Here is a 24,702-nt window from a genome sequence, read left to right as displayed (position 1 = left end):
GGATGTTCTCTTTTGCTTCTTGGTTTTTCACAGAGACTGGGCATGGTGCTCCTGGACATCAGTGGGATCTCGTGCCTGCCCAGAGGGGACAGAGATGCTGTGGCCTTGGATTATGGGATGCAGATGGAGTTATGGGATGCAGATGGAGTTATGGGATGCGGATGGATGATGGATGACTGATATACAGTGTGAACCTGAGAGCTGTTGGGAGAAGTCCTGGAGGAGAAGCACTGCTCATGGATCCAGGTGCATCCCCTGAGCTGCAAACCAATGCTCTGCTCCTGGAGGCGATGCTGTGGGAGCAGCGCTGAGCACCATCCATGCATAACTGTCCATGCATTACTGTCCTGGAGGTCTTCATGCAGTGCCTTCTCTGGGTGTCTACACTAAGCACAGCCCTGCTGAGGCTGAGCTCCCCCCCAGGAGCTGTGTGCTCAGCAGTGATGGCCTCAGAGCCTTTCCTGTAAGGCGGTGCATCCCTATTCCCCTATAAATGAAGTATTTGCTGTGAAACATGGAGGCTCAAACCCTGGTGCCAGGAAGTGAAATCTTTCTTCTCTTCCAGCTGCTCCTGGGGAACTGGTGCCACCAGATAAAGCTCATTCCTGACCTCGAGCTTCTTGCCTCCTGTTCAGCAACTGATAAGGGAGCTGTGACACTTGCTTGGCCATGAAATAATGCAGGGAAACTCCAGTAAGACAGGTCTCAGCTCTGTTCTGTAATGGACCTGTTGCACAATAGTGCCTGACGATGCTGCTGGCATCTTAATGTTGCCTTCCCTACAAGTAAAACCAACCCGTACCAAACTTTTGGGCTGTGGGAAATGTGAATTAAGGAGAACATGTGGAACAGGCTCAGTTGTTGTTTGCAGTGTCCTGTGAATAAATGAAGCTTTTGAAAGCTTCTGCAGGTGGAGAATGAATGGGGATAGGATCAGCTCCTATGAAACTGTGGGGACATCCCCTGGCTGGGAGGGATTGTTGGTGCAGGCTGTGGTTCAGGGAGGCTCAGGGGGCTAAACCTGGGGGTGGGGAGCAGTGCTGTGCTGTGTGTGCTGTGCTCACCCCTGGGATGCTCAATGGCTCCTTGGTGCCTGCATGGTGATGCATTGCAGAGTAGAGTGGTATGCAGGCTCTTCATCTCTGCCTAAAAGGCACAGCTCATGGTGGTGACTGTTAAAGAACGGTGTTACGTAGCTGAAAACCTGCTCTATTGAAGAACGTCGTTGTACTCTTTGTAGCTCCCGTGGAAACAAGCAGGAGGCATTACTTTCGGAGCAAGCAGCCCAAGGCAATCCCTTGGGACGGAAGCGCGGCTCCGGAGCGCCACCAGAGAGCGCCACCAGGGGGCGCTGTTGGGCCGCGATTCGTCCGTGTGCGGAGATCGTTGCGTCGCCTCCAGGCGTCCCGTTTTGCCGCTCGCTCTTCTCCCTCCGAGCGCCTTTTGCATCTTCCGTCCCGCTGCCCCAACATACAGACAGCCGTGGTTCGTCCATCCCTTTGCCTCCTTTTCCTCCTCTTTCGTTCCCTTTGATGTTCTATAAGGTTTCCTCCAGGACCCCGCTGTTCGTACCCCTGCGCTCTCTTTCCTCCTCACCGACCCTTTCACACACACACACATCTGCCCTCCAAAACCACTGCAGGGGACCAGCAGCCATCTCCGTGCATAGCCGTCCATCTCAGCTCATAGCCCATCAGCGGTTGCTTTTAGAGAGTGGCATCTTCTGCTTTAATGGCTCCCCGGAGATGGATGCTATTGGCAAAGTGGTGCCGTAGAGGTGTTTTCTTTTTGCTGTTCCCTGGCTGAGGTTGCATATAATGTTGTAATGGCTGTGATTTCTGATGCAGTTGTTACAGTACGGCAACTTCTGCACGCCCATCACCTTCCAGGGAAAGCAGTGCTGGTGGGAGATGGGAGTTGATGAAGGATTTGAATGCTTGCTGAGCTTTAATGGCATCCTCATTACCAATACGGCACTGCAGATGCCCTTAATGCCTTGTTTCCCCTTAGCATTGTCACTGAGCCTCCAGTTCCAGTTTGGGGGTTTCTAACCCTGTCATCATGCTGCTCTATCTGTCTGATTGCTACCTGTCTGACTGCTATCACCTTCTGCTTCTGTTGTGAGCTAGAAGAGCTTTGGAGTTTCTTGTTGGAAAGCAGCGGTGCGTGGCTGGTGTGACCCCAAAGCAACAGGGTGCTGGCTGTGCCCTCAGCAGGGCTGAGGATGCAGCAGGACCCTGAGCAGCAGCAGGTGGAACTGTGCAAGGTACCTTTAGCAGCATCCTGACTGTGTGTGAGAAGTTCCATCCCTGCAGGAGCTCAAGCTCTGTGCCCTGAGCTGGTGGGGGGCAACCAGCCCATGATGGGAGGGGGGGGGGGGGCTGGAACTGGGTCCCCTCTAAGCTCAGCTGTTCTATGAAGTGATGTGACAGCCCCCAGTGCTTGTGGCAGCCGATGCTGCTGTGCTCTCGGTGCTTATTATTGGAGCCAGTAGACGGCATTCAGTGCCCTGTGACGTAAGGACAGTTGGGAGCATCAATAGAGGCTTTCAGGAGATGTGACTCACCGCCTATGGAGGACCCAGGAGGGATCCATGAGAAGCTTGCAAAAGGAACAAAACGTTTTTGTGCAAGCTCTGAGTGAGGCTGATGGGAGGGAAACCCGGCGGGTGAGCTCATCCATCCCGTCTGTAACAGTGCCCTGTCTGTGGAGCTCTGCTGCTGCTTTGCTTTCCACTGGGCTTTGGCATCTGCTTCCAATGCATCTGGGAGGAGCTGAGTGCAGCTCCTGGAGCTGATAGGGAACTTAAGCAGGTAGAGATCAGCCTTCCTCCCACGGTGTCTCCCTGTCCTCACCTCCTTCAGTTCCGTTTGGTTTGGTTTGCTGGCCAAGAGAAAAACCCATGGAGAGGCAGTTGGTGTCCGCAGCCACGTGTGGGTCACACAGCTTTGTGGGCAGGAGTTGTGCCCACTGCTGTGAGCTGCATTGAGCCTTCCTTAAAACATCTCTCTTCTGTACCAAGCAGGCTTGTTTTGACACCTAATTAAGTTAATTTAGGTGGCTTAATGCAGTTCAGCAGCAGCTGAAATCACGGTCTCCCATCCAATCTGATGTATCGATTCCTCCAGTGTTTTGTCTGTAAACCTCCTTCTGTGTCTGTGCAGCTGTAATTGCGTTTGAGAAAGGGAAACTTCTATCTGTGCCCGCATAGCCAGAGTGTGTAATTTCTGTGTTGAAATACCTCTGAGGTGAACTGAGACCAACCCAGTGACAAGGAGTTCATCAGCTCTTTTCTCTGTGGATTCTGAGCTGTCTTAGAGCTGTTGGCTGCCATGCTCTGCTCAGGAGGGGATGGCAGAGGAGCTGCAGTGCTGCCCATCAGCTGCCAGAGCCTGTATGGGATGGCGCTGCTGCTCTCATCAGCATCACTTGTTGATTGAGGTCAGTGCTCCGAGGGGTTCTCCCCTCCTCACCCCTCCTCCTGATTTGAAAGGCTCCTTAAATTGCATGGAGTTCATACAGTGCAGAACGGGATTTTCTCCTGCCCTCCTCAGCGTGCCGTCAGTGATGGATGCTGCAAAGCAAAACCAACAACTTCGGCCTTGCGGTGTGCTGAGGCTTCCAGGCCCAGGAGGAACACTTGCTTGCTTAACTGCGTGCACAACCCGATGTGCAGGAGGAGCTGCTGCTGCCCGACGCCGAGCAGCACAGATGGGCTCCTCGGCATTATTCTTTGCTCTAAAACTCCGATTGTTTGAAGGGGGAGGAGGACCCATCTCCGCTCTTGCAGAGTCGCACCTCGCGAAGCTATCAGGAATTGCAGATACGGATTAGAGGACTTGAATGCGAGGTGTGTTCGGTCACCTAAATCCTATTGGCACCGTTTGAGCTTCGCCTGGGTAATTGATTCACATGTAAATCGGGTGCGTAAATCCTTTACAGCTGAAATACGCTCTCTTTTACCCCCATTTCTTTGCTTCTTTCTCTTGAATGGCGTAGGACTATAATCTCACAAAGGGAGTCCTTTGCCAGGAGGGCAGGAGAAGCGCGGTCCCTATGATGCTTTTTTCTTGCATTCCTCACCTGTTAACGGCTTGGTTATCACTTCTGGCCCATCACCTGCTTGTGCAACCCTCACGCGAGGCCAGGTGCGCCTTTATTGCTCTGGGTGCATGTTGGCCAAGGGCTGAGCATGGGACAAATCTCTTTATTTTTAGCCACAGAGCGGAATGTTGTTGTGAAACGGGTGCCCCGCTGGCAGCCCCCGTTTGTTTGGTTTGGGGATCTGCAGGGAGGGACTCGAGCTGGTGGGAGGAAAAGCCTTTGTGAGCGCTTTGTTTTGTGAGCATTGAAGGCTATATTTTTCCATGAGGCTTCACTGCTGTTCCATTAGAGACAGGGCTCCGACAGAGGAATGTCGCCCAAGCCTCCCTCCCAACCTCTTTGCTCCATCCTCACTTCCACGTCAGACACACACTTGCCCTTTGCTGCCATCCATCACATGGCAAGAAAACGTATTGGAATGTTACAGCAGCCCTCATTAAGAATATGGTTCATGGATACAGATAACCAAGCTTATGTTAACCTTGATTGGTTTTTTCAACCAACAACAAGAAGAGGGCAATGAAAACACAAAGCCAGTGAGATATGGGACCCATGGGAGAGGCTGCATCTCTCCTGGTGTTGGTCAGGGGTGTGTGGTGGGGTTTTATTCCTCCTGTGCTTCGTCCTTCGTTTGGGCACCACCAAAAAGCAGTGATGTGAATGAAGTGCGATGGGAAAGAGAGGGAGGTTTCTTGCTGGAAAGAGACAGCTCAGGAAGGAAGGTCTGGCGAAGAGGCAGAAGTTTCCTTTGAGCTGAAGGTCTGGTTGCAGCTCTGTCTGTTCTGTTTGAAACTTTGCAGGTAGCGTGTTTGTGTCAGCAGGAGATAGAATCTGCTCACTGTGTGCCTCTGGGAACGCTCAGGCTGCTTTGGAATCTAATTAACGCCTTGGCTTTGGAGATGCCCTTTGGCAGCATATCCCATATTTGAACCATCCGTGTGAAAACACATTTCGTCCCGCCCCAAATCCCTGCTTGAGCCGCTTATGCTGCAATCCTGTTTGCTGGAGGTGTTCTGCTGATGTGATTTCTTTCCCAGTGCTTTACTTCTGCCTCTGCTTATCTGCCCTCTCCCCTCCGCTGTGCTGGGGGGCACTGGGGGTGGGATGGCCCTATGCAGAGCTGAGTGTTGCCCCTCGCTTTCCTCTAATGGTGCATGGGGGTCTTGGAACCCCTGAGGTTCCCTTGGCTTTTAGGGCTGAACCAATTTGCTTCTGCATTTGTGTAACAAAAGCTGCTGTGTGCCTCCTATCATCGCTACCAGCTGTTGAGCATCAATATTTATAGGGTTTGTTATACAGCTTCTTGCATCTCCTCTGTAGATATGAGGGGGGGGGGGTGGGGGAAGGCAGCCAATAAAATGGTTTGTGCCCACTGCTGCCACTGACCAGAATGTGATTTTCTCTCCCCATCTCTGACAGGGTTGCCATGAACAGAACAGGGGGTTTTGTGCCTGGCTTTGGCTATGTAGAAAACATCCATAAATCATATGGGGAGCAGCTGCCGCTCTCTGCCTGAGCCAAAATGCATCAGATATAAAATCACTGCTCAGTTCCTGGGTTTGGTGGGGATAAAGTTGCTGTAGCAGAACGTCGTTACAGGCTGTGGTTAATTCACCTCAGGGGCTGCTTCTAACAGCACGGCACCGTTCCCTTGTGAGGATGAGGTGGGTGTTCTGATGTCAGGCAGGAACGGAAGGAAGGTTTTAGGAATCAAAGCTTTGAGAAAGGAGCAACTGCGGTTTGTGCTGTGACATGGGGAGAGATCCCTGCTTTGTTACTGATGGAAGCCCTGACAGTTCCTGGGGGACTGCAGGCGGGTCTGTCTCTGAATGAGGGGCTGAGTGTTGCTGAAGGTGACCATGATGGCTGTTGGGCTGCATTCAGTTCATCCTTGTGTAGTTCAGCAGCAGGGCGTGCTGCTGTGGTGCTGCTGGTCTGACACGGTGCTGCCCCTTCAGCCTAAAGGGGAAGGAAAGCAATGGGGAGATCTGCACTGTTTCCTGGACAAGGAGCCGGCGTCTGATCAGGGCTCTGCTTTTCTCCTTAGAAAATGAGGCTTCAAAATGTCCCATCTCCTCCTTGTGCCATGAGAAGTGAGAATTGGGTGGGTCTGAAGGCATTACTGCACTGTGGGTAGGATGGAGCTGCCGTGCTGTTGTGTCGTATGGGGTCCTCCGGTGCCAAACCCCCTCATGGGCCCTGAGCCTGGGATGAGCAGTGGGAGAAGATGACTTACAATCTCTGTTCTTATCAGATGCTGAGGCTGAGCAGCGCTGCTCTGCGTTCCGTGCAGTGCTGCTGATGGCTGCGGTCACATTAACCGTGCTCCCTCCAAATAGCCGCCACTTAACAACAGCTTCTGCTGGCAAAGAAACAAATGTTTGCAGCTCGAGCAGAGCCCAGGGAGAGGAGCTCTCAAACTGCTGGAGCTGACCTTGCTGTGATGCGCGAGGGCTGCAAAGTGCCATCGTTCAATGAGAGGATTTCTTCTGAGCTGCTCTGCTGTGTCTCAGGGAATCTCAGGGCTACGTTTTCCTTTCAGGAACGCTGCAGCAAATGACAAGTTGGGTTTTGGATTCAGGCTGCTCCAAGGAAACCTCCGGAGTTCTCCCCTCCCACACACGGTGCTGCTGGTAGGGTCGCTCAGTTCGGTGCTGCTGGTGCCTGTGTTGCACAGCAGCTCCCTGCGGACGGCGGCTGCTTTGATGCCACTCGGTGTGAAGCACACATCAAATCCTTCACTTGGGTTCTAAAGTCTCACTCAACAAAAAAATCCTGCCGGGACTTTGATGAGGAGGAGATGCTGCTCAAAGTGCCCCAACCCTCTGAAGCCTGCCTGCCCACCCCTATCTCAGAGGCAGAGCAGCAAGTGAGAGCCTCAGGCAATAAAACAGCAGCAGCAGCAAAACTGTGCGCTGATTATTTATGGTCTGAGCATCTGCAGGCAGAGGAAATCGCCCTGAGAGCCCTGAGGTGCCTCGAAGGAACCTGTTCTTTGTTATGGAGGCTGTGAGTGGCTGCATGAGGACCTTTACCGTGTAGCTGAGCAATGCTGGGTGCTGGGATGCAGTAGGGCTGCTGCTGTAGGATCAGGCTGTGCTGCTCCGCCATTCCCATGCCTTGCTGCTGCTGTGTGAGCGAGGGAGTGAAACTGGCCTTAATCCAACACGGTTTTATTCCTTTCTTTAGTTTTACTGTAACTTCTCTCAGCAGTGTGACATACCAGGGCTGGGTGTGTGGTTGGCTCCCGTGTGCTATATTTGTTTTCCAGGGCGATGCTCAGTGCTCTGCAATGTGTCACACACTGCACCAAATTGCTTTTCACAGTTAAGGGGGAATTAAATGATCTCTTTTTTTTGTCTATATTGCATTTCTGTGCACAGGAATCAATCCGACCCCACTGTGAATTGGTTTAGGAACGCTCTCCTGCCCGTGACTGTGAAATGATTTTCTACACAGCATTCCCAGCCTGTTCCCGTTTAGTGCTGGCTCTGACAGGGTAAGCATGAGTGTGCCTGATGACACTGGGTTGCAGAGCAGCCCCATGCTTTTGGGTTCACTCCCTGCCCTGCCGAGCAGCACCAGGGCTGGTACAACCCCACAGGGCTGGAGGGATGAGCCCGTTGTGCTGGCTGCAGGTTCGAATCCCGCCTCGGCACTTTGCTTTGTGAGTGCAGGGGCTCCCTTAGCAATAGGCATTTATTTATATTGCGACTAGTGGCAGGGCTGTGATTTACCCCTGGAGGGTAAATCTGCACACTGTGCTGAGGATGTGTCCAGAGACGCTGTGTCCTGTCTTCATTAAAAGCTGAGCGAGATGGAAGGCTGAAATCTTTACTTACAGAAGATGTATGTGTGTAATATAAGGCTGCTGCTAATTCTTCCTCGGGATTGATAGAGAACATCGAGGACAAATTCACTCAATATTGTGTTTCCTTCTGTAAGTGAAGCTTCCCCAAACCTGAGGCGAGGCAGAAACATGACTTGGTGTCTGCGCTGCTCTCTTTCAGTCCAATGGAAATAGCTGTCTTTGTTTAAGATGTCTCTGTTGTGCCGATGCTTCCAGAGACAATGCAATGGACAGAAATCTATTTTCCAGGCTGGAAGGAAAGCAGAACAGAGATTGGGAGAATGAAGAGTGAGGAGGAATTGAGGCGTCCACAGAGCTCACAGTGTGGGTGATTGGAAGTGATGGGGGAAAGGCAGTGAGTGCTGCTTGTGTAACACACAGCACTGGGTCTGAGCGCAGGACCTGGTAACAAGGTTTGTACCTTTTGGTTTGGTAACATTCAGCTCATTGTACTTCACTAAGCTGGGAAAAGATGCTTTCCTGTCTATAAGATTCCTGGTGATGCTGATTTGTTGTTTCTCCTTGTAGCACTTGTGCTGTGTGCCCTGCTGTGCACCCAGAACCCAGCGCTGCTGTCCCTTGTGCTCATCATCTTCTCCCTCAGTGCTATCTGTGCTATCTGCTCATCCTTCCTGAGATTGTTTCTACCTCTTGACTTCCATATGTAGGAAACTGCACGGGTGAGAGATCAGACACAGCCGCATGAAGGGACACCTCTGACGTCTGTCTGTGAATGCTGTGCTGCAAGCCCTGTGTGTGCAGCCAGCAGAGAGTAACGTGTGCCCCAGGTCAGCGTGAACCAGGGCCATCCCGAGGCTCAGTGCTGCTATGAGTGCTCAGCACCTGCTGAGCTGCTGTGCCCCGGGAGCTGCAGAACGGTGTGAGCATGGCTGGGGGTTTAGTGGCCCTGGGATGGAGCCTGGTGCTGATTGCAAGGCTTGGTGCCTGCAGCTCTGCTCTTATCTCCAGGAGTTTCCAGGTCTTGTTTGATCAGATCGATCTTGCTGCTAGAAGTGAGCTGCTGAGCCCAATTTTGGGCTGATTCCTTCATCGCCATCTGAGCAATCCCATAAACAGGATGGGGAGACAACCCTCTGCTAGGCAGGGCTATGGGGCAGGGCGAGCAAAGCACTGAAGAACATTGCTGCACGTGTTTCTTGGTGGCTGCTGGGCTGTGTTGCTGCTGCCCATCACAGTGATGGAGATCTCCTGCAGCACAGCCCTGCTGCACACCCCGTGCTGTGTTCCCCAGGGGAGGGGAGAGCTGGGAGATCTCACAGCTGGTACAGTTGCACTTTGGCTGTTCTGGAACCAGGCAAGAGCTCTCAGTTTGTCAGTAGCCTGCATTAATACGTACTCCATATTTTCTCTTCCCCAGATGTTGCTCTTACAGCCTCACTCCATTCATTTGCTGTGCCATTTCCATACCCGAGTGCTTTCTCCCTTTCCGCAGCGCTGCTCTCTTTGGCTGCCTCCTTTGTTTTGTTGACATCAGAGAAATCACTTTCCATTGACATTTGAGCAGAGAAGTTCCATTCATGCCCGCAGCAGCCGCTCAGCACCCAACAAGCAGTGTTTGCTCAGGGCAGTGCTATCGGAGGGCGCAATTCGTGCCACCAGGTTTAGTTTTTTCCCCTCGAGAGACAGCGCTCAGTTTATGTGTATTCTTAATAAGGAGTTTCTACTTCCCCTTCGAAGGAGTTTTATGGGCTGAGGTTACTCCTCCTTTATATTCACCACATAACAATAAAGCAGCGTTGTGCTCCCGCAGCCTGCAAACCTCCAGCATGTATCACAGCCATAAAACCCCGGTGCTGTTATTCAAACCGGGGCAGAGAAATTCACCGTGTTTTCATTCAGGTTGCTCACTCCTTTATTTTAAGAGCAGTGTGTGGCTCTTCCTGAGCTCCCATGGTTCTTAATGCCGGAGAATAAAAAAAATGGCAGATTTAATCACGTCGAATAACGTATATTTGTTTGCTTTAACACCGCTCTGCGAAGCGCCTCGGGGCTGCTCGGGGCATCCACGTGCAGTCTCTCCACAGCCCTTCTGCTTTGCAGAGTTTGTGTTGTGATAATCTCTTCCCGAGTTCCTTGCGATGCTTCATTTTAATATATATGCCCTTGTTACTGCAGAGCTGAGCTCAGCCTTCCTGTAAGCAACACTGCTGCGAGGGGAGAATGAGATCCAGGTGAGTGAGAGGAGCGAAGGGTGCAACTGAGCAGCAGAAACCCACGCAGAGAGGAGGAATGCCTTTGCTGGAGCATGAAGCACACATCCTTCTTGCAACATGAGGTACTGGGAGCTCGGCTGGTGCTGTCCCAAAGGGCACAACCTGTGATGGGAGCACACAACCCTAAGGGCAGCAGTGTGTGTTCCCCTGCCAGCTGCTCCCCGGGAGCGATGCTATCGGCTCAGCTTTGTTCTGCTGCGCTCAACCTCGCTCTGCTGCACAGCACCGAGCAAAGCACCGATAGGATCTGCTCAGCCATGCACAATGGAAAGTGCCACGGCACCCGGCCAGGCCTCGTCCTCAGCCCTCCTTTGGGCTCCGCTCCTGCAGCATCGCTGTATCACATCGATGCATCTCTCACTGTTGTTCTTTACGGATGCACTAGAAATCCAACCGAAGGTCAGTCTTAACAAAGCCGATGTTTATCAGCTTTCTCCAAGTTACTTTCTGTTTATTTATTCATTTGGTTTTGTGAAGAAAATCATTTTCTGACGCTGCATTTGAAACACTGGTGAGCACTGCTAATCCCACAGCTCCTCAGGGTGGGGAGATCTGGTCCCCTCCCACCCCCATCATTCTCCAGTGTGACCCATGCACTGCAGTCATGCTGACAGTTCCCCCAAAAGATGGTTTCCTTTAAGCACGGGGATCCCACAGGTCACCACGGTGGGCGCCTTTTTAAGAGGGGAAAAAGTGGCGCCCAGGTGAGTGTCCAAGGATGGGAAGGGAAGCGGCTGCTGGGGAAGGCAGCAGTGACGTGGTGCCGTATAAATCAGCAGCCTGGCAGCTGGGTGTTGCTGGCAGGGATGCAGGGGGTGCCCACTGCTGGGATGCGACGGCTGCGAGGAAAAGGTGTGTCCAGGTGGTGGCAAATTTTATATAAGGGCAGCTGCTGGCACTGCTGCTGCAGCACCAAAAAGCAGCGAGCAGGAGCCGGGTGCTGTGCAGAGCTGGGCTGAGACGGCATCTTCCAGTGCAGGTGACAGCAGAACTGTGTCTTGCAGTGCCATCCCTGCCCTTCTGCACTGCTCACGCCGTTGCCTCCCTTGCTGCAGGACAATGAAGCTGCTGAAGCTTTTTGGAATGGTCGTCTTCTGTGGGCTGCTTTCTCCTACCCAGGGGTCCCTGTCTGGCCTGTCCTGTGCCATCAGTCCCAAAGCCATACAACAAGGTAATGGGAGCGACGCTCATCCCATGGGGCCGGTATGTGGTATAATCCCTGACTGCTGTCATCACTCTATGGTTCCTCGGGGCTGTAGGAGCCATCGCTGGGTTCACAGGGAGGGAGACCTTCTGCCTGCAGGACAGGGCTGGCATTCTGCACCCAACAGCCGTGAAGAGCTTCAGGATTCTGGATCCTTTCCTCTCCTCTGTCTTTGTTTTCATTTCCCCATTAGAGCAGCTGATTTTTTTGCCAACAGCTGTGGTGAAGCTTAGCAGCCATCTTCATGTGCGCAGTGCACTGTCTTGCTTCCTGTTGCTTCTGTTCCAAAAACAGAAACAAAAGAAAGCAAAACCAACACCCTCTGGAAGAGAGCAGCAAATGGTGGGCTGCAGCTGTGCCATTCTCCTGCTGAACCCACCGAGGGTGGCTTTGCTATTTGGCATTGCAAAACATTAGCACCTCCATTTGACTGCATGGATGCTGGAAATCGCCCCCACATGAGTTTGGGGAGAGGTGGGGGCTCACACGGAGCTGTTTTGCAGTGATGTCTGATGCCATCATTCATGACGGGCTCCTCCAGAAGCACCTGCAGGGCTTGGTGCTGCCGAACATCATGAGTGATGGGGGTCTGCTGACCACCCCCACCATCGTTACGGGGTGAGCAGCGCTGGGCATTGCAGGCCATTCCCTGGCAGTGCTTTGCCTTTGGGGTGCTCTGTAGTTTTGTGATGGCTGTTTGCTGCTTTTTGCAGGCTGCACCTGGAGCGGTCCCACATGCCCACGCTGTCGATAGCACTGCTGCCTGGGATTGGGTTACAGCTGATCATCAACATTCGCCTGGATCTCAGAGCCGACAGGTGAGTGTGCACAGCTCTGAGGTGCTGTCGAGTCTGCAGGTGTCCAACAGCACAGTGCTTTGAGCTCTGCATGTGTTCACCTATGAGAAACCTACGTGCAGCAGAGGATGGCTTGCGGTCTTCGCCACAAATTACTGCAGATGGAGGTTGTGCTGAGCGCCTCCGGTGAGCGGAATGGATTCCATCTCTCAGCTTCTCGTTTGCCTCTTTCAGCTTGATCGGCCTTCTCTCCGAGGTAATTTTTATCTCCCTGGATGTGACCATCACCACAAACATCAAATGCACGAATTTCGAGTTGGGTGCAGTCCAGGTCGTAGTTGATGACTGCTTCTGCATTTTTGGTGCTGCAAAGATCAAGCTGCTCTCTGGGTAAGCGCTCGTGGGTTGATATTTTCCATTGCCCTGTGCTTTATCCCATGATCTGGACTGGCTGTCAGCGCTGTGCCAGCAGAGCCAGGGAAAAGAGATTCCTGCTGCCAAGGCTGGTTCATCAATGGAAAATTGGCTGTTGGAAGATGAGGGCTGACCTGCCTTGTTTGCTCATGAGCACGTTAAGATCTGAATGACGAGGTTTAGCATCAATTCCAGCGTAGTTCTATTAGACCTAGCTAGTGAACTGATACCTGAGACATACTAACCTGAAGGTTAGTGACAGGAAAGCAGCCCCGCTGGTGTGCCCTGCTCTGTTCTCCAGTCTTGGCCTTTGGCCGCTATAGCAGAAAGATATTGGGTGTTTGATCCATCAGTCTGTGGGATCCCACGCAGGGTGTGTGTGTGTGTATGCCCAGATGGTTTGTGGTGGATCCTCAGATGTGTCAGCAGGGAGAACTCTCCCATAAGTAGAGCATGGTGAGTCCCCACCACCTGCAGATTGCAGCACTGCAGTGTGTTTGAGCTCAGTAGCCCAGAAATGTATTGATTCTCCAGCTGAATGTCTCTGCACTGCCTGCAGGCAGCATGTAACCCAGAGTGATCTATTTAGCAGCAGTTAGGGAATGCTTCACAGCAGATTTCTCCTCTTGTTATTCCGCATCTATATGTTCTGTTTCCCATAACTAACATGGAATTCACAGCAACAGCACTGTTAACTACAGCACTGATATAAACACCAGAGGGAGATGGCTGAGCTCAGGATACACTGTGAGAAACCTGTTCCTTGCCCATGCTTGTGTCTGCACACCCCGAGTGATGCAGCCATGAGCTTAATCCTACTCCTATGAGGCACACAGCCCCTCTGCTCATGGTGCTGGGTAGAACATCTGGGGCTGGAGCTGTGTGGACAGTGAGGGTCTTCTGCTCAGCTGCAGTGCCCGGGAGTTCTTGGTTTTTGGCTCTTATATATTCTGTTTTGTTGGTTTTTTTTTCCCCTCCTTTCCAGCTTACTGTCCCTGTCAGTGCATGACCTTGTGCTCAACCACCTGACAGCAACTCTGCCTGGTTTGGTAAGCCTGAAATCTGCCCTCCTCCCGTAACCAAAATGCAGAAATATCGGAGATTACCCATTGCATGGCTGCAGTGAGCTGTGGCATGCCCTTGCTTTGCTCCCACAGTGGCAGTGTGCAGTATGGGCAGCCTGGCTGCTGTCTGTGCATTTTGCCTGCAGTGTCCCAAAGCAGCCCACGTGGGCTCCAGGGGACCTCCACCACCCCCAGCCCATCCCAGTGCCCGCTGGCTGCCCCGTGGCTTCATGCTGCAGTTCGGAGCCATTGGTGCTGCTGGGGCCATGCAGGGCACCCATGAGCTGTCTGGTGCTGTCTTCTATTGCAGCTGTGTCCAGTGTTGGATATTGTCCTCAAGATAGTGAACATCCAGCTCATGAGCACCGTGGATGGTACGTCCCAGTGGAAGATACTTGCTGTGTTTGGGTGGTGGGATGCATGTAGTCTCGTGCTGCTACCCCGGTGCTTTGGGGTTCTAAGAACTCTTGGGGGCAGAGATTGACTCTGAATGACAGCATCTCAGGGCCTGGGATTTCAGCTTCTATCTTTGAGCTACATCCTCAGCTCAGATCCCACAGTTTAATTCAGGGAAGTTTTGCCAGTGCTGAGTGGCAGCAATTTTACAGAGCTCCCCAGAGATGTGGGTGCTTGGCCTGTGCTGCTCCCTCTGGCTGGGAACTGGGGCTGGGAGGAGCTGTGTGTTCCCTGACCATCACCAATGGTTTCCCCATGCAGTTGTGTTGCCGCTTGGCATGAAGGGAACAGTTCACTACCGCCTGGCTGGCTCACCACTCACCTCCGATTCATCCCTGCTGATGGATTTAGAGGTAAGTGAACACCCCCAGGCTCCATTCAGCACAACCAAACAGAAGGGTTGTACCAATGAACCGTTCTGGGAACTCCAGCTAAACGTGCCAGCCCCTGTCAGACCCCATCCCCAGGTGACTGGGTGCTCCCATTTGCTCTATTGGCAAACTTGCTGCATTCTGCCCACACTGTTTGCAGCTGAGTGCTCCACCTGGCAGGGCAGCAGTGCTCCATGCTTTCTTTAGGGCAGATGTCATCAGAACTGGTCTTTGCTCCCACAGACGGTCAGTCACTTTCCTTAGCAAATAGGTGGCATTAGTGCGGGTTTGTTGCAGTTTGGAGCAATGCTCCGTAGGGTGAGATGGAGAAGTGGGCTGGGATTTGGACAAAGCATGCTCATTATCAGGGGCTTCAGTTGCACACAGGGCTCCATCAGCTCCTTTCACACCCTAAATCGGGAAGGAACAGCTCTGTGTGCAGCACAGGACCACGTTGTTGTTTGCACACAGAGCACGGTGCAGCAAGTGGGAGGCACCATCATCCCCCACGACTCGTATGCCTCTGCCTTGCCCCCGCTGGTGGATGGTCTGCTGGTGGACAGTATGATGGTCATTTGTATGCGCCAGAACTTCCTCAACTCCATGCTGGCCTTGATGCTCCAGATCTCACCGCACACCTTTCCCTGCACGCCGGAAGCTGTGAGTGCCACAGTGCTGTGTTGTACATCAGCAGCCCTTCCTGCTGCTGGGGGCTCACACCTGAATGAGTGAGCAGCACTGCTCTGCATTGGGGCAGCTTGGGACTGGCCCAGGAACGTGACCCAAATGTCTGGGAGCACAGCATGGGGAGTGGGTGAGTGGTGCTGGGATCTTCAGAGTGCCCACCTGGGCTGTGTGCTTCTCTCCCTGCAGTTCTCTGGGGCCAACCAGCTGAGAGATTCCATCACAGCCCTTTATCCCACTGGGGTGAGTGACTTTGGGTAAGGTTTGAGTAAGTCTTGCTGGGTTCGAGGCCATCTACAGAATTCACCTGGACAAGCACCCGGGCCATCTCTGGTTCTCTGCAGCCTTGTGGTTCTATTCTCTCTGTTGTCTGGTTTTGTTATCTGCACTTGTGTAAATCTGGGCTTGTCCAAGGTCTGCATGACATCGGGGGAGCCCCACAGAGCTATGGGGCTGTGTGGGTCCATGGGCTGAGTTTGGGCAGCCACCTTTGTGTCCCCCATCACCACAGTGCACCAGCTGCCCTGCAGCCGGTCCTCTGAGCATCCGTATAGAGTGTGTGGGGAACCCTCTTCTCCTGTTGGAACCCAACAAAGCCACCGTTGAGCTGTCAGTCCTTCTCCAGGTGTTCATTAAGCGCCCAAATGGGCCCATCATCAACCTGCTGCTCCTGAAGGCAGTAAGTGGAACACGAAGTGCCCGGGCTGTCAGCAGGGATGGGGCTGTGGCATGGGCTGACCCTCTCGCTGTCTACTTGCAGGACCTCAATCTGAATGTCCGCCTGTCGATCTCCAGGAGCAGCCTGATGCTGACCTTCTCCCTGGGCAGGTAGCCTGTCCCCTCTGTGCTTCCCAGCCTGGGGCTCTGCTGGAGCTCAGGGTGCAGGGTTGGGGTGTGGGGACACAGCATGGTGGGAGGGACAGTGCCAGGATGCCCTGAGCAAGCTGCAAGCAATGGGTGCAGTGTGGGAGTTCAGCCCCATTCCAGGCTGCTGGAAGCTTCTCTAAGGCAATGTCGGCTCTGGAGCTGCTGTCTCTGGGCATTTTCCAGTATTTCTGGACTCTGGGTTTCCCAAATCTGAGAATTTCACACCTGAATGGTGGCACAAAGTGGAGGAGTATTGCTCATCACCGCAGTGGGAGAGTTTTAGGAGCGTGAAAGGAAATCTGCATCCATTTTATAACCAGGGGAGATGAGGCAGTGTGAAAAACTGTACCAGAGTCAGCTTGACTTTGATCCTGGGCAGCACTTCCAAGTGCCTGATATTGGACATGAGTGATAAAGGAGCAAAGGAAAATGCTATCGTTAGTGCCAGTCAAGGTATGATTAAGGATTGGGAAGCATTTCTTACAGCGTGAGGTCTGAGGAATTCAAGCCATTTACCTTGTCAAAGAGTTAGATTTAGAAGCAACATTGGCACAGCCTATATGCAGTGATACAGACAATGGAAATGCATCAAAGGGCTTTTAATTCAATAGACAAAGATATAACAAGATTCAGTGGAAGCAGAAAAGAGAAACTCAAAGTGGAAATAAAGCAGAGATTTTAGCTCTGGAGATAGCTGTGTGATTGCAATGACAGATCGGGAGCTTTGGCAGATTCTCCAGAGCTCATGATCCTTACGTTTGGGCTGGGTGCTTTTTCTAGCAGCTCTGCTCTCAGCTAAACAGAAGCTGATTCCTTTTCTAAGGTGAACAGCTACCTGGGGACGGGAGAGTGAGGGGTAGCCAAGAGCTTGTGTGTGCGCTGCTGCGATGCTGCGTCGTTCGAGCCAGTGCAAATTAAGATCTTCATGTTGATTTCTTGTTTTCCTCTTGCTCTTCTGCTCTCTTGCAAGTGTGGCAGTGCCTGCTTTTTATGTCAGGACATTGCGGTCCCTTTAGGGATGATGCTCACAGGAGTCCCTTGCCCATGGGCTGAGTTAAGCAGCACTGGGGACTGAGGGCTGAGCTCCTGCTGCTGACCCACTGTCTGACGTGCCATTGGCTTTTCCTTTCTGCAGAATTGCCCTCTTGTTGGAGTCATCTGACGTTGGCATCACTGATGTAAGTTCCCCATCAGGAGGGCCCTTCCCATGGGGTCACTGCTGACACGCTGCTGGCTCCATGTACTGGGGGGCACAGTGCCAGGGGTCTGAGCTGTCAGCTGCAGCTCTGCACACCGTGGCAATACTTTTGCTACCTTTCATTGTTTTTATTAATTATTATTATTGTTGTTATGCCTTTTCTAAAAATGCAAGATCTCCAACCTGAAGCCACAATTCTTTAAGTTGCTGGCGGAGACCTACATGCCACTTCTCAATGGTAAGGGGCCCGGGGCAGCCAGGAGCACAACTTTGGTTGTGGAGAGGAGGTGGTTGTGTGTATGGCAGGGGGGTTGCTGTGTCCAAGCTGAGGCTGCAGCTGTATGCCCACCAGCTCTCAGCACTGTGTGAGGCTGTGTGTCCCTGAACTGAGTTAGGCTCTGTCTATCTTGCAGCTGCTGTAGTTGCCGGGTTACCCCTGCCAAACCTGTTCAAAATTCCTCTGATAAGATTGCAGGTGCAGATCTTGAAGGTGAGTGTTGGACACAGCTCTGCCCTCCTGTTGGCATTGGTGTGAGTTGGGTTGCTGGGGTTGTTTCTGGCACGTGGGTCCTGCTGTGGACATGCCGCAGAGGCAGAAGGTACCTGCAGCCCTCTAGAGTGGTGCCACACAAAGAGCCCCAAGTCATTCCAAGCTCTAAGCTCTGCAGAGAAAGAACCTGGGTCAATCTGGTGCCAACAGGGTGAACAGGAGCCAGCAGGGGGGTCCCTGTGGCCTAGAAGGCCAATGGTAGCCAACAGGGGGACCAAGAGCCAGCAGTGTGCGCTGGTGGCCAAGAAGAGGATGGGCAGTGATGTGTCTGTGTTCCCCTGCAGGGACTGCTGGTGATCGTCTCGTGAGCTGTGCGGGGTGCAGGAAGCTCTGGAAAGAAAGAGGGAGAAGATCCAGCCAGGATGGAGCGCTGGGACCAACATTATCATCTTTCCTTTTCTAAACATACTGAGAGGTTCTTGGTAATATTGAAGGCACTTTAAATTCAACTGGCTTCCATGGTACTGAGAGGCTTGCATAAGCCAACACCAGTTAGGCAGCTCTGTGTAGAAATATTTATTTAGAGAAATGAGGGCGAATTAGAGGTCACGGTTGTAGAAGTGGCAGCAAAGTTGTTAAATTCCTTGAGAATTTTGGGTCTTCGGGCAAGTTGTTGTCAGTGTGATGAAAAAGTGAACTTTCTGCACGTGGCTCTCCATGTGGATGTCACCATCTGGGCTGAGAAAAGGCCGAAGCGCTGAGCAGGAGCTCGGGATGCATTTGTCATTAATTCCTTCAGTAATAAACATTCATTCTTTTTTTAATGCTCAGAAGGAGGTTTGTGATGCTCTTGGGGATGCCCCTCTGTGCCTCCTACTGGAGGGTCTGGTCCTTCTGTGACAGTGTTGGGGTTCGGTTTGCAATCTTCCATCCCAGATTTCTAAGTACAACACTCTTGGATATTGCCAGTGGCTCCTGCTGTTGGGTAACCCTTTGCTAAGACACGTGTAGAAGCCAGAATGAATTTCCAAACTGGCAGATGTTAAGTCTTGTGTCACTCAGGGTGCCCTGGGCCTGGATGAGCTCCGTGCACACATGGCCCAACTCAGTGCTGTGTGCCTGGCAGTGCCAGCCTGGTGCCAGGAGGGGCTCAGGGCACGGTGACTCTGGCCCCTTGCTGCCAAGCTAATGAATGTCTTTCCTACTGCAACCTATTCCTCTTGGGAAGCTAGGTTAAGATATATTAGTCAAAGAATAATGGTTGCAGCTCTACCAGCAAACTTTTATTAGGAACAGTTCCTGCTATTGCCAACCTCGGGCATTAAAATCATTAGTCAGGTCCCCAGGACGGGCATAGAAACCTTCAGGTTTTTTCCCTCCCTGCAATAAATCACTCTGGCTTGTTTTGTTTTCTTCCCTATCCCCAAGTCTCTGAAATATGAGGTTTTCAAGTGCTTTTCAGCTGCTCGAAAGGCTGGAAAAGATGTGGACAGGGAAAGCAGATGGATGTGTAATTAACACAGCTCCGTGGGCTGACTGCTGAGTGCACAGTGTGGGCACTCCTCCCGGGCAGCACATGGGGACCCTTATCCCCCACTGGTCATAGGATCACAAGGTTGGAAAGGACCTACAAGATCATCTAGTCCAAAAATGACACTTGTGGCACTGTGGCACGGGCTCTGACCGGTGCTCCTGCCCACCCCCTCTGCTACAGCTTTGCCAGAAGCATGTTTTTGGAAGCATGACCGGCTTCCAGGCTAATATTAGAAGCCATTATACAGATGATCCATGGTTTTTTCCCTTCTTTCTGGCCTGGCTTACCAGCATTTTGGTTCCCATAGTAACACTAGAAGTGGAGGAATAGACACAAGGTGTCTGTGGTGGGTAGGGGTGATGCTGTGCTGCACGGGGATGCCTCGCATCCACAGGAATTAATGCAATTTTGATGCTCCCTCGGTGAAATCTAAGGGCTGGGCATTGGTGCTGGTGCTCCCTGAGATGGAATTCATCCATCTTTTGGTACGCCGAGGGGGAAAATAGTCGATACCGTATGGGAGAATGCAATATTAATGTTTAATTAAAGCGTGGAACATTGTTACAATCCATCCTCCTTATGTGCCAAAAATGCAAAGATCGGGGTTGGAAGAGGAGGACTCTTAATGCAAGGGCGCTGTTATCCTAAACGTGAGGAAGTGTTGTTTTACTTAAGAAATAAGATTATTCCTGCTTCGTGTGGTGAAAATCCACGATGAGGAGAGGTTTTCCACTGCTTTCACCCAAACATTGCAGCAGGTTCAGGCCATGGAGCTCTGCAGCTTCAGGTTGCATGGGACCAGGATGTAATCCTACAGACAGAGGGAAGCAGGTGGGGGCAGAGCACACCCTGCTCCTCACAGAGCGTGCTTTTGGCTTGTGCTAAGGTGGCTAGTGAGGGATGCCCATGCAAAGCAAGGGAGCATGGTTCTGGGAGGGAAGTGTCTGTCCTCTTTGAATCAGTTATAGCAGGAGCACCTTAAATGCCTTGTTGCAGGGAGCACTTTGCAAGTGCTGCTCCTTACCTTGTGGATCACAACTCTGACATCGGTGTAGGTGAAGAGGGACAGGTGGGGCAGATGTACGCCTTCCCTCAGCACATCTGGAAGGAGAAATGGGGAAAGCAGATAGGAAAGTTCCCAGCAGAGCACTGCCCTGTGCCCAGAGCTGCCTGCAGGACTTTCTTGCTGCTCACCATCCATCCACGCCGGCACCTGCTGGCAGACGGGGGCCAGGAACAGCTCCTCCAGCAGTGCAGCCTGCAGGGTGAGACAGGGCAGAGTTGGCTCCATAGGGAGAGGGAAGAGGCTGGGGCTGGTGGCAGTGGGGTCCTGGTGTGCTGCCACAAGAACTGTGAGCACACGCTGCCCTGCTGCTGGCCCAGCTGTGGTGTCTGTGGTGTGAGGTGGCTGAGGATGGCTGGGCTCAGTGCAGTGCTGATAGGGGCCTGACCATGCTCTATTCCCCGGGGGGTTCTTGGGGCACCTACCGGCACCAGGCCCACATTGGAGGCAGCCAGGCTGAGCTCAGCATCCCTGCAAAACAAAAGGCATCACAGCTGTTGCTCAGCAGCCCTTTGGCTGGGTGGTTTTCCTGAGGCACCTATGCTCGATGACAGGCAGAGGCTCACACACTAGGCAGTGTCTGGCCAGCAGCACCCTGCATCCAGGCACCTCCCAACTGCCTTTGCCCTGCACACAGCACCACAGAGCTGGGGGTGCCCAGCCCCAGGGCTGCAATGGGGGTTTGCTGTGGGTTATGGGATGCTCGGGGTGATGCACAGCAGCTGAGCACTGCTTCTGTTTTCCTCTCACCACTTCCTTTGGGTAAGAGCTACATGTGCAAGGCCAAGCTATCAGAGCTAAGGAATTCCCTGGGCTTCTCTGCCTTTCCCTTCCCATGCTATGGCTGTGCTGTGTCCCCTGCAAGGCTGCAGAGCACAGCCAGGCTTGTTACTCTATCACCGCTGTGGAGATCATCATCCGTGTGTCAAAGACGCTGAGCTGCAGTCCTGCGGTCACATCCTGCGAGGAGAACAGGGTCAGAGTGAGCAAAACTCTGGCTCAGAATGCTGTGATGCAATGAAGCTGTCTGCGTGCTGCCCCTGCAGTGCACTGCTCACATCCTGCTCGTGCAGGAGACCGATGTGACGGGGTGCCATGCCCATTGCAGTGCTCACTCACCGCGTTCACACTCAGGAAGCTCTGGAAATCAGGTGAGCCTGCCCCAATGTGAACAGTGAGGAAGAGCCTCAGAGCTGCTCTGCCTTCCTCCAGCACCACCCGAGGAGAGCTTCGGAGCGCAGCACTCAGCATGATGGGCAGGTCCTCATGGTACAGGGAGCCCACCTGCAGGGATGTGTTTCCAACCTGGCTGCTCTGCAGTGTGCAGAGGGCAGTGGGGCATCACCCCATGGCTGCAGGACACAGCCACGCACCTGAGGGATCTTCAGTGCCAGCGTGGCAGTGGTCAGCATGCTCTGGAAGCAAAGTGCAGCCCATCAGCTGAGGTAAGGACACAGGGGGTAATGTGGTGCAGCTCTGGGGGTGCTCTGGGTCACGGCCCCAAGGGGTAGGGGCACAGCAATTGCTGTCATGTCCTTCCCTCCTCCCTTGCCTGCTACTCACGGGGATGGTCATGTTGAAGGCTCCGGCTCTCTCCAGGGTGAAGTAGAGGCTGCTGTAGAAGTGCTCGGACAAAGCCAGGATGAGATGGGAAGTGCTGGTGCTCGCCAGCTCAGGCATGCTAAAGGGCACGGGGCTGACTGGCACAGGGACAGCTGCCCCCGCCACCTGGAATATCGTCTGCAGGGACATAGGGAGGGGAAAAAGGGCTGGGGGTTCCCAGGGCATGCTGCGGGCACTCAGCAGCTGCTTGCCCAGGGCAGAGGTGCAGAGTGCAGCACACAGGTGGGTGCTACAGAGCCCTGCCTTACCTGCAGGGACAGGGCAATACCCTGCTTGGAGAACACGGGGGCAGCCAGTGGCAGGTACTGGAGCTGACAGCTGGGGGTGATGGGAAACGGTGCTGCAAAGTGAGCAGAGGAACAGTTGGAGGGGAGCAGAGGTGAAAGGAGGAATGGAATTCAGAGGGGGAGAGCAGAATTCACTTCTCATCATGTTCCGCCCTCCCCACTCCCAGGTTTCCTGTGCCTGGAACTGCAGTGCTGCTCACCTGTCAGCGACATCAGCTGCTCGTTTGGAAGAAGGAGCAACTTGGAGACATCCAAGCAAAGCTACAGGATAAAGAACGAACCCTGAGAGGTGGGAGATGAATGCAGGGGCTGCCAGCACTGTCCCTGGGTGCGTCTGCTGCAGGCCTTCCAGAGCTTTGTCTCCTGCTGCCTCCTACCTGTGCAGATGTTCTCTTACCTTATCAACGTTCACCTCGTTGTCCAGGATGGATCTGAAGGACTTGCTGGATGAAAACAGCGGGACAGAGGAGGTTAGACAGCACCAGCTGGGCCAAGGGACCCACAAGGCATTCAGAGATGTCCTTATCATTACTTTCAGTCATCTGTTAAACTGTGACTACACTGTGGAACCCCAAAGTACTGAAGACCTGCCACTAGTCTTGCACTAAAAATGTTCCTGCTCAGTGCTTGGAAACATCTGCTCCCTTCTGAGAGAACTCTATTAAGAGAGAGGTGAGGACAATGCTGCGAACAGAACAAAGCTTCTGCCTTGAGGCTAAAGCATTTGTATTAACCTCTGTAACCTTTTAGGTCACCGATCAGCTCTTGGTCCTTCCACCTTCCTGCACAGCAATGCTTATTGCTCAGTGTCTTTTCCCCTATTCACCCAACCATGCACCCAGGGAAACCCAGAGCTGACCTTTCTGCCTCCCTGATGTTCTGTGCCTGCACAGTGGGTCTGCAGGCAGAGGTCAGCAGCTGCAGGTTGCCATCAGGGCCCATATCCACGTGGAGGTCAGCCTGGATGAAGATCCTCACCGGCATGGGCACGGCACTGTGGGGGGAGGCAGAGCTGGGGCTGCCCCGTGGTGCTGAGCCACGCTGCTGCCCCACTGCCCCGCACTGTGTGTGGATGTGACTCACTGCAGGGGTGCGATGCGCAGCTCCACCTTGATGCCCAGCCGCAGCCCGGCCTCTGGGATGAGTGACAGCCTCAGGTCAACCACTTTTACAGAGGAAATTCTGCTCCTGCTCGAGGAAACGTGGATGTAAGGAGCCACGTGCTGCTCCTGCCCCAGGGTCTGTGGGATTGGTGCCTTGCACCTGAGGATGGCACCAGGGCTGATCAGATCTCAAGGGAGGAACCAGGAGCTTGCTTCCTTATGGATGTTTTAAACTTTACTGTCAGTTCCCAGGCACTTACCTGCTGGGGTCCATGGAGCCAAGGAACAGGTCTGAGGCTCTCTGGGCCATCAGGTCCCGTCTGAGGGCCACCTCTGCATGTGGCTTTGAGATTTCAGCAACTGTGAAATAGGGCAGACACCTTATGAGATGCTCCTGAGCCTGTGGTCCCATGCACAGGGATGCAGTGTCCCATCCCACTGACCGGCAGGAAGGTTCCCTCCCACCCCATTGCAGGCTGAGAGCTGCATACTTACGGTAGTTCAGTCCCAATGGGGTGAGGATGCCCCCACAGTCAGGGGCCCTGGTGGGCTCCACAGGGACCAGGAGGGCCAAGAGGGCACCCACGGTGCAGAGCAGGGGCACGGCGCTGCCTGCAGGAGGGGAAGTGAAAAGCATCTTGGAATTGCTTATATACCACAGGCTGTGCTGCTCTAAGTATAAAGAGAACAGCTCTGTGAGTTCAGGCATCCCAGCAACACACGTCTGTGTCAGCCTTTGCAGGAGAGGACCTCCGCCCAGCATTGATGCTCAGAGACCACCCAGGTATGTGCCCACGTTGCTCTCCCTGTGTATGAATGCATCTTTACCTTTTCTATTTGCTTTTCCCATCCTCCTGGCTCCGTTCTGTGCCTTGCTGTGGCTGCAACAGGGACTTGTGCTGGCTTTATATATCTGCCCAACTGGGGTGGGAGGAGGTGGGAGAGATTGGTGGAGAGGGCTGAATGGGGTGTGCTGGGCAATGGGACCTTGTTTTCTGTGCCATTTTTATTGTTTCCCATAGACCTGGTTACACTGGCCATCGACCCAGCAGGGTGACATTTGGAGCAGCAGGTGTTCGGGCAGCTTGCCTCCATTGTGGGGCCACTGAGAGCACAAAGAAAGGTCCCAGCTCCCAACTTGGAGACACAGCCACTGCAGGAGGGGCTGCTCAGCCTTACTGCAGCATCAGTAACCCCAGCAACAATGGAAGTGCATTGTGGTGTTACCATAATCTAGAGGGGCACCAATACGTGGGGCTGAGTTGATGGGACAGGAGGGTGCTGTGGTGTTTACATGTGGGCGTTCTGCTCCTCAAGAGCTGCTCTGGACCTGGCAGTCCCTGTGGAGGCTTAATGAGA

The 24,702-nt window shown here is 53.1% G+C and overlaps 2 protein-coding genes across 5 annotated transcripts; one reads left to right on the top strand and one right to left on the bottom strand.

The window, feature by feature from the left end:
* The first annotated feature begins 10,100 nt into the window (after positions 1–10,100).
* Positions 10,101–18,562, top strand: LOC140259260 (BPI fold-containing family B member 4-like). Of its 2 annotated transcripts, none has more exons than XM_072350404.1 (16): positions 10,101–10,587; positions 11,244–11,359; positions 11,896–12,010; positions 12,106–12,210; positions 12,424–12,579; positions 13,589–13,652; positions 13,978–14,041; positions 14,385–14,476; positions 14,966–15,154; positions 15,368–15,421; positions 15,690–15,857; positions 15,939–16,006; positions 17,181–17,223; positions 17,418–17,481; positions 17,657–17,733; positions 18,078–18,562. In XM_072350404.1, the coding sequence occupies exons 2-16, from the start codon at positions 11,248–11,250 to the stop codon at positions 18,099–18,101; spliced, it is 1,395 nt and encodes a 464-aa protein (XP_072206505.1). In that variant the 5' UTR covers positions 10,101–10,587; positions 11,244–11,247; the 3' UTR covers positions 18,102–18,562. The 2 variants fall into 2 exon arrangements, with proteins under 2 accessions (XP_072206505.1, XP_072206504.1); XM_072350403.1 differs by having other exon boundaries at positions 10,136–10,250; positions 18,078–18,225.
* Positions 18,563–19,785: 1,223 nt separating this feature from the next.
* On the bottom strand, positions 19,786–24,220 carry LOC140259141 (protein TENP-like). Of its 3 annotated transcripts, none has more exons than XM_072350176.1 (16): positions 24,172–24,220; positions 23,839–23,955; positions 23,604–23,703; positions 23,324–23,503; positions 23,100–23,234; positions 22,638–22,683; positions 22,441–22,501; positions 22,202–22,293; positions 21,894–22,070; positions 21,704–21,745; positions 21,450–21,614; positions 21,223–21,290; positions 20,756–20,801; positions 20,462–20,525; positions 20,292–20,368; positions 19,786–20,078 (listed from the first exon to the last, which is right to left on the bottom strand). In XM_072350176.1, the coding sequence occupies exons 1-16, from the start codon at positions 24,191–24,193 to the stop codon at positions 20,028–20,030; spliced, it is 1,443 nt and encodes a 480-aa protein (XP_072206277.1). In that variant the 5' UTR covers positions 24,194–24,220; the 3' UTR covers positions 19,786–20,027. The 3 variants fall into 3 exon arrangements, with proteins under 3 accessions (XP_072206277.1, XP_072206280.1, XP_072206278.1); XM_072350179.1 differs by having other exon boundaries at positions 23,324–23,428; XM_072350177.1 differs by lacking the exon at positions 19,786–20,078 and having other exon boundaries at positions 20,226–20,368; positions 23,324–23,428; positions 24,172–24,193.
* Between the last annotated feature and the right edge of the window lie 482 nt (positions 24,221–24,702).

Source organism: Excalfactoria chinensis, chromosome 15, assembly GCF_039878825.1.
Source record: "Excalfactoria chinensis isolate bCotChi1 chromosome 15, bCotChi1.hap2, whole genome shotgun sequence".
NCBI classification, from domain to species: Eukaryota; Metazoa; Chordata; class Aves; order Galliformes; family Phasianidae; genus Excalfactoria; species Excalfactoria chinensis.
The sequence above is the reverse complement of the archived record's forward strand: the minus strand, read 5'-3'. Positions and strand labels throughout refer to the sequence as shown.

Excerpts from the sequence above, each read along its gene's own strand:
- LOC140259260 (XM_072350403.1), top strand. Across the intron at positions 13,653-13,977 it reads CAGCAACTCTGCCTGGTTTG|CTGTGTCCAGTGTTGGATAT; the intron begins GTAAGCCTGAAA and ends CTTCTATTGCAG. Across the intron at positions 16,007-17,180 it reads CTGACCTTCTCCCTGGGCAG|AATTGCCCTCTTGTTGGAGT; the intron begins GTAGCCTGTCCC and ends TCCTTTCTGCAG.
- LOC140259141 (XM_072350176.1), bottom strand. The coding sequence starts at position 24,193 with ATGGGAAAAGCAAATAGAAAAG. Across the intron at positions 21,746-21,893 it reads CCTTCAACATGACCATCCCC|AGCATGCTGACCACTGCCAC; the intron begins GTGAGTAGCAGG and ends CTTTGCTTCCAG. Across the intron at positions 20,079-20,291 it reads TCAGAGTTGTGATCCACAAG|GATTACATCCTGGTCCCATG; the intron begins GTAAGGAGCAGC and ends CTCTGTCTGTAG.